Source organism: Orycteropus afer, unplaced genomic scaffold (assembly GCF_000298275.1).
Source record: "Orycteropus afer afer isolate SDZICR_OR568_19922 unplaced genomic scaffold, OryAfe1.0 scaffold00640, whole genome shotgun sequence".
Taxonomy (NCBI): Eukaryota; Metazoa; Chordata; class Mammalia; order Tubulidentata; family Orycteropodidae; genus Orycteropus; species Orycteropus afer.
In genome coordinates, this window is record NW_006922227.1 from 196,266 (window position 1) to 207,524 (window position 11,259).

General features: G+C 37.4%; 1 protein-coding gene across 1 annotated transcript; it reads left to right on the forward strand.

Annotated features, from left to right (window-relative positions):
• Window positions 1-9,829: 9,829 nt before the first annotated feature.
• On the forward strand, window positions 9,830-10,820 carry LOC103210704 (glyceraldehyde-3-phosphate dehydrogenase-like). Its single transcript, XM_042783077.1, is given in 2 exon segments — window positions 9,830-10,768; window positions 10,770-10,820. Coding segments are annotated over 2 exon segments (990 nt in total).
• The last annotated feature ends 439 nt before the right edge of the window (window positions 10,821-11,259 follow it).

The window sequence follows — 11,259 nt, forward strand, 5'->3', positions numbered from 1 at the left end:
ATATATAGTCACCATTTATGTCATTGAGTAAAAGATATTTATGATGAACAAGTCAATGATCTTAGAAAATTCTATTATGCTATCTCCAGCATCATTTTGCTCACCAAGGCAATATTTCCCAACTACCTATATTTCTTTTCTTTTCTTTTCCTTTCTTTTTTTCCAACTTGCACATTGCAATCAGTAATTGCCATACATCTTAATTAAATGTTTGATCAATACCAGGCTGCAGAAATTGATAAAAATCTTCAGCTTCTTTATTTTTGACTTTAGTGGTTGGTGTGTGAATTTGAGTAATAGTAATATTAACAGGGCTTCCTTGTAGGGATATAGATATCCTATTACTGACAACATTTTACTTCAGGATAGATCTTGAAGTATTCTTTGTGATGATGAATATGACAGTCCTCTTCAATTTGTCATTCCCAGCAGAGTAGACCACAGGATTGTCTGACTCAGAACAGCCTATACCAGTCTATTTTAGCTCACTAATGCCTACCATATAGATCTTTATGTATTCCATTTCATTTTTGACGATTTCAAATTTCCCTCGATTCATACTTCCTACATTCTGCATTCTAATAATTAATGGATATTTGAAGCATTTTCTTATCATTTTGAGTCATTCCACATCAGGTAATGAAGGTCATGAAAGCTTTGCTCCATCTATATCATTAAGATTAACTCTAATTTAAGGAAGTAGCTCTTCCACAATCATAATTTGAGTGTCTTCTAACCTGAGGGTCTTATTTTCTGACACCATATCAGACAATGTTTCACTGTTGCTCATAAGGTTTTCAGTGGCCAGTTTTTTCAGAAATGGACCACTCAATCTCAGTATGGAAGCTTCACTGAAACCTGTCTACCACAGGTGATCCTGCCCACTTGAAATACCAGTGACATAGCTTTCAGCATCACAGCAACACACAAGCCACCATAGTATGGCAGACAGATGAGTGATGATCTACAATCAGAATATCACAGATATTAACATTGAGTTTAGGTCCTGCAAGTCTTCGGGCATTTTGCTTTCATAGTATCACAGAATCACTAGAGCCTTAATAGGACCTAAATTCAATGTTAATACCTGAATGCAGTCTTTGAGGGCAACCAAAAACACTGTAAAAAAGCAGATGATAAAAACATTAGACAAGCAGCCTTGATTTGTGCTTCTGGTCATAATAAATGCATTTGATCACTTGCATCTACAACTCTCCTATCAGCCACACATGGGATGAAATAATCATGTCTATACATGTTTCTGCAGTCAATTTTCTATGCTTTGCATGCATACCAAATACACAATAATCACTGAGGCCTTTTAGAGTTGACTATACATGGATTTTGGTATAGCATGCTTTATTCTCACAATATGGAACAGTAAAACTATATTTTATCAGTCAAAATACATTTTCAATGGATTGTTGTATTACTGCTTGAAGAAAAACTGTGAGGATAACACTGGTATATGAAGAAAATCTTAGTTGAAGTAAATAATCCTTCCTTAATTCCTCCTTTGTGTAAATTTCGATTTATGCAAGTTGAGTTTGCTTAAATTCAGTTAAAATTGATGCAACTATTCTCTATAGTTTAAAACAGCAATCTTCATTATCATTATACAATATTTAAACACAAAATATTGCACTACTATCGAGTTGTTTCTGACTTATTATACCTTGTAGGGCAAAGTAGAGCTACCCCATAGGTTTCAAAGGCTGTGAATCTTTATGTAAGCAGACTGCCACATCTTTCTCTCATGGAGCAACTGGCAGATTGGAACCACTGACCTTTCAGTTAGCAGTCAAGTACTTTAATCATTGTGCCACCAGGGATCCTTACACCATATTTAGCAATATTAAAATGAATTTATATGTGAAAATCACTTTTTATCTAGAAAAGTATTTGAAGTTAAATTCCATAGGATAATAATATATGAAATAGTATGAGAATTTACTTTAAAAATGTAAGGTAACATGTTTTCTACAAAACATATTTTTGTCCATGTTTGTTTATAGCAAAACAAAAGATCAACTCCTTTTCTGCAGTCTGCATTTCTACATTTTATTCTTCATTTTCTACATTATCACATTACTATAAAAATATACTGATTTTTTTTAAATACCATACCTTTTTCTTTACTTTTCTTATTTATAGAGCAAAACTATCAAATTATATATATAAGAAGGCTTGCCAAAGTGCAAGTACATTTGCATAATCTTCCTCTTTAAAGGAATGATTTTGAATTGTTTAGTTTGACCAAATTAGAAACTGATTTTACTTAGTGTAAAGAATGACATTTTCACAGCTTGCAACCAATCTTTAACCAATCTTTACTATAATTAAAATTAGTTGGCAATGGTTTTAGTCAAAACTTTTTAAGCCAAACATCCAAAAGTGAACAGCTTTAAGTTAGTTAAAATATGACCATTATCCTAAAAGAGTCATCTGAATAATCGACCTGTTCCATCTTCCAATTAAATTGTGAATGTAATTATACTCTCCCATAACCATGCCAGAAGAAATTATGGTAAACATAAAGGAATCAGAAAACAAATTTATGAGAAAATTTTCATGACCTCCTTCTCTCCATATTTTGGTTGAGTTTCTTCAGTACTGGGGAAAACTTCCCAACATGAGACTTTGTTCTCTAATGTTTTTATGTAATATAGGTCATTTATATATGCTTAAACCAGAAACACCCAAAAGATACTCATATTCTCAGGTATAATCTATCAGTTTTAAAGAATCTTAAGACTGAAAACATCTTGCTCATCTGAGCCAGAACACTTAATTTTATATTGGATGTAATATACCATGGACTGTCAGAAGAATGAAGACACCTGTCTGAAAAGAAATACAACCAGAATGCTCCTAGAAGGAAGGACGTCAAGACTTTGTCTCACTTACTTTGGACATGTTATTAAGAGGGAAGTCTCTGGAGAAGGACATCAAGCTAGATGAAGTAAATAGTCAGCAAAAAGAGAGGAAGACTCTCAAAGTCGTGGCTGCAACAATGAGCTCAAACACAGCAATGATTATGAGGATGGTACTGGACCTAATTGTTTTGTTCTGTTATACATAGGGTGGCTATGAGTCAAAACTGACTCAATGACACCTAACAAAAATAAGGATGTATTTAACTGGTAAGTTACAGAGCTAAGGCTCAAATATCTTTCTTCTGAGTCTTAGTCCAGGGCTTCATTAGAATTTCCAGTACTCTGTGCATTTCAAAAGTGATGTTTCCTCAGGCATTCTGGCAAGACAGCGGAATAAGCAGACAAAGTACACAGACCTTCTGCAACAAAACAGTTAGAAACAAATTGAAATCAATAAAGAAGATGATCCTGGAACTCTGAGATTTGAAGGCAAAGATAAAAAAGTGGATTAAATACCAACTAGCAGAAGAACCTGAATAAAAACAATGGGTAAGAAGTTGGGGCCTGCTGGCTGTTCTGAAAACACAGCCATTTTGATTATATCCCAGTAGCAACCTCCAACAGTTCTCTGTCAGTGCATTGTACTGTGGTGGTTTGCACATTGTTGTGAGGCTGGGGACCATGCCAACAGTATTCAAATACCAGCAGGGTCACCCACAGTGGACAGGTTTCAGCAGAGTTTCCAGACTAAGATCAACTAGGTAGAAGAAAAGAGTCATCCATCTCTCAAAGAATTGACTAGTGAAAACCATATGAATAGCAATGAGACACCATCTGATATATTACTGGAAAACTTTTACAAATAGCCATGAAACATTGTCTGATATAGATCTTGCCAGAAGATGAGGCCCTCGGGTTGGAAGACACTCAAAATTCAACTGGGGAAGAGCTGCCTCCTCTCAATAGAATCAACCTTAATGATGTGGATGGAGTAAAGCTTTTGGGACTTCCATCTGCTGAGGTGACATGACTCGGAATGAAAAGGAACAGCTGCAAATATCCATTAACAATCAGAACATGGAAATTATTAAATAAGAAGCTAGGAAAATTGGAAGTTGTTAAAAATGTAATGGAAGACATAGAGATCAATATCCTAGTCATGAATGACCTAAAAGGGACTAGTTTGGGTCATTTTGAATCACACAACTATATGATCTAGTATGCCAGGAATGACAAATTGAAGAAGAATGGTTTGGCATTCATTGTCACAAAAAATGTTTTAAGATCTATCCTGAAGTACAATGCTATTTTTGTTGTTGTTGTTGTTGTGTGCCATTGAGTCAGACCCGACCCATAGCGACCACTCCTTGGGTTTCCCAGGCAGTATCACTAAGGAAGTAGATTGCCTCATCTTCCTTCCGGGGAGTGGCTGGTGGGTTTGAACCTCCAGCCTTCTGGTTAGCAGTCAAGTGCCTTAGCCACTATGCTACCAGAGCTCCCACAATGCTATTAGTGACAGGATAATATCCATACACTTACAAGGAAGACCACTTAATGCTACCATTATACTACCATTTACACAACAATCACCTTAGCCAAAGATGAGGAAATTAAAGATTTCTGCCAACTTCTGCAGTCTGAAATTGACCAAACATGCAATCAAGATGGTGCTGATTACTACCAGTGATTGTAATGTAAAAGTTGGAAACAAAGAAGAATCACTGGTATTTGGAAGAATATGGCCTTAGAGATAGAAATAATGCTAAAGATCTCATGGTAGAATTTTGTAAGACCAGAAACTTATTCATTGCAAATACCTTTTTTCAACAATGTAAACAGCAGCTATACACATGGATTTTGCTAGGTGGAGTAAATAAGCATGAGATCAACTATATTTGTGGAAATAGATGATGGAGAAGCTCAATATCTTCAGCCAACACAAGGCAAGAAGCTGATTGTGGAACAGACTATCAACTGCTCACATGCAAGTTCAATTAGAAGCTGAAGACAATTAAAAGAATCCCACAAGAGCCAAAATATGACCTTCATTATATCCCTCCTGAATTTAGAGACCACCTAAAGAATAAATTTGATGCATTGAGCACCAATGACTGAAAACAAGAGGAACTGTGGGATGACATCAAGAACATCATCCATTAGGAAAGCAAAAGGTCATTAAAAAGAAAGGAAGAAAAGACTAAAATGGATATTGGAAGAGACTCTAAAACTTGCTCTTGAATTGAGGGTAGCTAAAGAAAATGGAAGAAATGACAAGATAAAAGAGTTGAACAGAAGGTTTCAAATAGCAGCTCAAAAAGGCAAAGCCAATTATTATAATGAGATGTGCAAAGCTGGAGGTAGAAAACCAAAAGGGAAGAACACACTCAGCATTTCTCATGCTGAAAGAACTGAAGAAAAAAATCAAGCCTCAAGCTGCAATATTGAAAGATTCTATGCACAAAATATTGAATGATGCAGGAAAAAACAAAAGAAGGAAGAAATACACAAAGTCACTATACCAAAAAGAATTGGTCAGTGTTCATCTATTTCAAGAGGTGGCATATGATCCAGTACCAATAGAAATGAAAGAAAAAATCAAAGATGCACTAAAGGAATTGATGAAGAACAAGCCTCTGGGAATTAATGGAAGAATACCCACTGAGATTTTTCAGCAAACCAATGCTATGCTGGTGGCACTTATTAGTCTATGCCAAGAAATTTGGAAGATAGTTACCTGACCAACTGATAAGAAGAGATGCATATTTGTACCCATTCCAAAGAAAGGTGATCCCACAGAATGTGGAAATTATCAAACAGTATCATTAATATTTCACACAGGTAAAATCTTCCTGAAGATAATTCAAAAATGGTTGCAGCAGTATATTAACAGAGGACTTCCAGAAATGCAAGCTGGATTCAGAAGAGGACATGGAATAGGGAATATCATTGCTTATGTCAGAAGGATCTTGGCCAATAGCAAATAATACTAGAAAGATGTTTGTGTGGATCATAAAGAATTATGGGTAACATTGAGAAGAACAGAAATTCCACAACACTTAATTGTGCTCAGGAGGAACCTGTACATAGACCAGGAGGCTGTTGTTTGAACAAAACAAGGGGATACTGCATGGTCTAAAATCAGGAACAGAGTGTGTTAGGGTTGTATCCTTTCACCATACTTATTCAATCTGTATGCTGAGCAAATAATCAAAAAAGCCAGAATATATGAAGAAAAATGTGGCATCAGGATAGAAGGAAGAATCATTAACAACTTGCAATATGCTGACTATACAAATTTGCTTACTAAAAGTAAGGATGACTTGAAGCACTTAGTGATGAATATTGAAGAATACTGCAGTATGGATTGCATCTCAATAAAAAAAAAAAAAAAAATTCTCACAAATGGACCTATAAACAGCATCATGATAAATGAAGTAAAGATTGAAGTTTTCATGGACTTCATATTACTTGGTTCTACAATCAATAACAATGAAAGCAGCAGTCAAGATATCAGATGACATATAGCTCTGGGCAAATCATCTGCAAAAGACCTCTTTCAAGTGCTGAAGAGCAAAGATATCTCCTTGAATATTAAGATGCACCTTACCCAAGCCATGGTATTTTCAATCACTTCATATGCGTGTGAGAGTTGAACAACAAATAAGGAAGACCAAAGAAGAGTTGATGATTTTGAGTTGTGGTGTTGGTGAAGAATACTGAAATTACCATGGACTGCTAAAAGAATTAAGAAATCTGTCCTGGATAAGTGCAGCCAGAATGCTCCTTGGAAGTGAGAATGGCCAGATTTCGCCTCACCTACTTTGGTCATATTGTTAGAAGGGACCATTCTCTACAGAACAGTATCATGCTCATTAAGGTGGAGGATCAATGAAAAAGGGAAGGCCCTCAACAAGATGGATTGACACAGTGACTGCAGCAAAGGGCTCAGGTATAGTACAGCTTATGAGGTTGGCACAGGACTGAGCAGTGTTTTGTTCTGTTGTACATAAGGTCATTATGAGTCAGAGATGACTCAACGACACATAACAACACCAACTGATTTCTCAGCAGAAACTATGCCGATGAGAAGGCAATGGGATGATACATACTAAAATCTAAGGGGGGGGGGGAATCTCCAACCAGGAATTTTATACCCAGCAAAACTGTCCCTCTACTATGTGGGTGAAATTAGGAGATTTCCAAAGAAGCAAAAATTTACAGAATTCATTAAAACCAGACCAACCTTATAGGAGATACTAAAGGGAATCCTTCTGATACAGAGCCAACAACAACAAACAAACCAATGATTAACACACATGATGACACCAATCCAGTTATAGAAGTATCTGAGAAAGATGAGAAAGAAAATGCAAAGTACCGAACTTTTTGGGACACAGCAAAACCAGTGATCAGAGGCCAATTTATAACAATAAATGCACACATCAAAAAAGAAGAAAGAGCCCAAATCAACACCTTTACCCAACATCTCCCACAATTAGAAAAAGAAAAACAAAAACAGCCTACAGTTGCCAGAAGAAAAGAAATAATAAAGATTTCAGCAGAAATCAAGGAGACAGAAAATACAAAAATGAGAAAAAATCAACAAGACTAGAAGTTGGTTCTTTGAAAAAATTAACAAAATTGACAAACTACTGGAAAACTTAACAAAGGAAAAGAGGGAGAAGTTGCACATAACATGAGTAAAGAAAGGAAGGGATGACGTGATAGCAGAACCAGAAGAAATATAAAGAATAATATCAGGATACTATGAAGAACTGTACTCCAACAAATTTGAAAATCTAGAAGAAATGGATAGGTTTCTAGAAACACAATACTTACCTAAACTAACACAGACTGAGGTAGAAAAGTTCAAGACCCATAACAAAAGAAGAAATTGAATAGGTCATAAAAAATTACCCACAGAATAAAAGTCCTGGCCCAGATGGTTTGGAGAGTTCTACCAATCATTCAGTGAAGAGCTGACACCTAGCCCACTCAAATTATTCCAGAACATAGAAAATGATGGACTCTTCCCAAATTCATTTTATGAAGCAAGCACAACCCTGGTACCAAAACTAGGCAGACATCACTTGAAAGGATAACTACAGACCAATATCCATCATGAATATAGATGCAAAAATCTTCAACAAAATCCTAGCCAATAGACACCAACAACATAACAAAAATAATAGCAATATATCATGACCAAGTGTGAGTCATACCAGCTGTGCAAGGATGGTTCACCATTAGAAAAGCAATTAATGTAATCCATCACATAAGTAAGCTAAAACCAAACTCACTGTCATTGAGATGTTTCTGACTCATAGTGACCCTCATTGGGCTTCTGAGGCTGTAAATCTTTACAGAAGTATATCACTCAGTCTTCCTTCCATGGAGAAGCTGGTGGGTTTGAACTGCTGATTTTCCATTGGTAGTCAAGTCCCTTATCCATTACACCACCAGAGCTCCTTCACATAAATAAAATAAAGGAAAAGAATCATATGATCATATCAATCAATGCAGAAAAGGCATTTGATAAAATTCAACACACTTGATAAAAACTCTCCACAAAATAGGAATAGAAGGGACATCCCTCAATATAATAAAGGGCATATATGCAAAAGCAACAGCCAACATTATACTCAATGGAGAGAGACTGAAACAATTCCCCTTGTGACCAGGAATGAGAGAAGCATGCCCTCCATCTCCATTTGTATTCAACACAGTATTGGAAGTCCTAGCCAGAGCGGTACGGGAAGAAAGGGAATTCAAAGGCATCCAAATTGATAAGGAAGAAGTCAAACTATCCCTATTTGCAGATGACATGATCCTATATATAGAAAACCCAAGAGACTCAGCAAGAAAATTACTGGGATTTATTGAAAGATTTAGCATAGTGGTAGGATGCAAGATCAACATACAAAAATCAGTTGTATTCCTCTACACAGCAAGAGGTCTCTGAAAAGGGAATAAGGAAATCAATATCATTTACAATAGCAATCAAGAAGATAAAATTCTTGGTAATAAATCTTACCAGGAACACAAAAGACCTATACAAATAAAACTATAAAACACTACTTCAAGAAACTATAAGAGATCAACATAAATGGAAGCACATACTACACTCATGGACAGGAAGATTAAACATTGTGAAATTTTAACACTAGCCAAAGCAATTTATATGTTCTATGAAATCCCAATCCAGATTCCATTAACATTCTTTAAAGATATGGAAAAACCAATCACTATTTTTATATGGAAAGGAAAGAGACCTCAGATAAGCAAAGTATTACGGAAAAATATTGAGAATCCAGAAACAGATCCACTCACCTATGGTCAGCTGATCTTTGACAAAGGGTTAAAATCCATTAAATGGAGAAGAGATAGTGTCTTCCACAAATGGTGCTGGCAAAATTTGATATCCATTTTCAGAAAAATGAAACAAGATCTGCATCTCCATCATACACAAAAACAAACTCCAGATGGATCAAGTACTTAAATGTGAAACTTAACTATGAAGTTCATCAAAGAAAAATTAGGGGTAAATTTAGGGGCCCTAATTGATGGCATAAATAGACTATCAAGCATAACCCAAGATATACAAACAGGAGAAGATAAAATAGATGATGGGGAGCTTCTAAAATTTAAATTCTTATGTGCATCAAAAGACTTCTCCAAAAGAGTAGAACAAAAACCTACAGAATGGGGGGGGGATATATATAAAATATATATATTTGGCAATGATATATCAGATGCAGATGAAGGACTTATCTCCGAAATTTGTAGAAAACCCCAACACCCCAACATCAAAAAGACCAGAAATCCAATTTCAAAATGGGCAGAAGGCATGAACAGACACTTCATCAAAGAAGATATTCAGGGATCTCTGCTCCTCCCCTTTGGACAGACAGTCGCACCCTCTTGTGCAGTCCCAGCCGCTTCGGTGAGACACGATGATGAAGGTCAGAGTAAACGGATTTGGCCGTATTGGGCACCTGGTCACCAGGGGTGCTTTTAACTCTTGTAAAGTAGATGTTGTTGCCATCAATGACCTCTTCATTGACCTCAACTACATGGTCTACATGTTCCAGTATGACTCTACCCATGACAAGTTCCATGGTACCATCAAGGCTGAGAGTGGGAAGCTTGTCATCAATGGGAAGCACATCACCATCTTCCAGGAGTGAGATCCCACCAACATCAAGTGGGGTGATGCTGGTGCTGAATATGTTTTAGAGTCTACCGGCATTTTCACAACCATGGAGAAGGCTGGGGATCACTTGAAGGGTGGTGCCAAAAGAGTAATCATCTCTGCCCCTTCAGCCAATGTCCCCATGTTTGTGATGGGTGTGAACCATGAGAAGTATGACAACTCCCTCAAGATTGTCAGCAATGCCTCCGGCACCACCAACTGCTTGGCCCCCCTGGCCAAGGTCATCCATGACAACTTTGGCATTGTCGAAGGACTCATGACCATGGTCCATGCCATCACTGCCACCCAGAAGACTGTGGATGACCCCTCTGGGAAACTGTGGCATGATGGCTGTGGGGCTGCCCAGAACATCATCCCTGCATCTACTGGCACTGCCAAAGTCATCCCTGAGCTGAATGGGAAGCTCACTGGCATGGCCTTCCGTGTCCCCACCCCCAATGTGTCCATTGTGGACCTGACCTGCCATTTGGAGAAAGCCACCAAATATGATGACATCAAGAAGGTGGAGAAACAGGCACTGGAGGGTCCCCTAAAGGGCATCCTGGGCTACACTGAAGACCAGGTTGTCTCCTGTGATTTTAACAGTGACACCCATTCTTCCACCTTTGATGCTGGGGCTGGCATTGCCCTGAGCAACCACTTTGTTAAACTCATTTCCTGGTATGGTAATGAATTTGGCCTACAGCAACAGGGTGGTGGACCTTATGGTCCACATGGCCTCCAAGGAATAAGAGCCTCCTGGACCACCAGCCCCAGCACTAGCACTAGAGGAAGAGAGAAACCCTTTCTGCTGGGGAGTCCTTGCCCCAACCCCATCCCCAACACACTGAGAATCTCCCATTCTCTATAGTTTCCATCCAGACCCCTAAAGAAGGGGAGGGGCTTAGAGAGCCCAACCTTGTCATGTACCATCAATAAAGAACACTGTACCTAAAAAAAAAAAAAAAAAGAAGAAGAAGATATTCAGGCAGCCAACAAACACATGAAGAAATATTTGCCATCATTAGCCTTTAGAGAGATGACAATCAAAACAACCATGATATATCATTTCACACAAGACAGAAATTAACAAATGCCAGTAAGGATGTGGAGAGATTGGGACTCTCATACAACTGGTGGAACTGTAGAATGATACAACCACTGTGGAAATTGGTAAGATGTTTCCTTAAA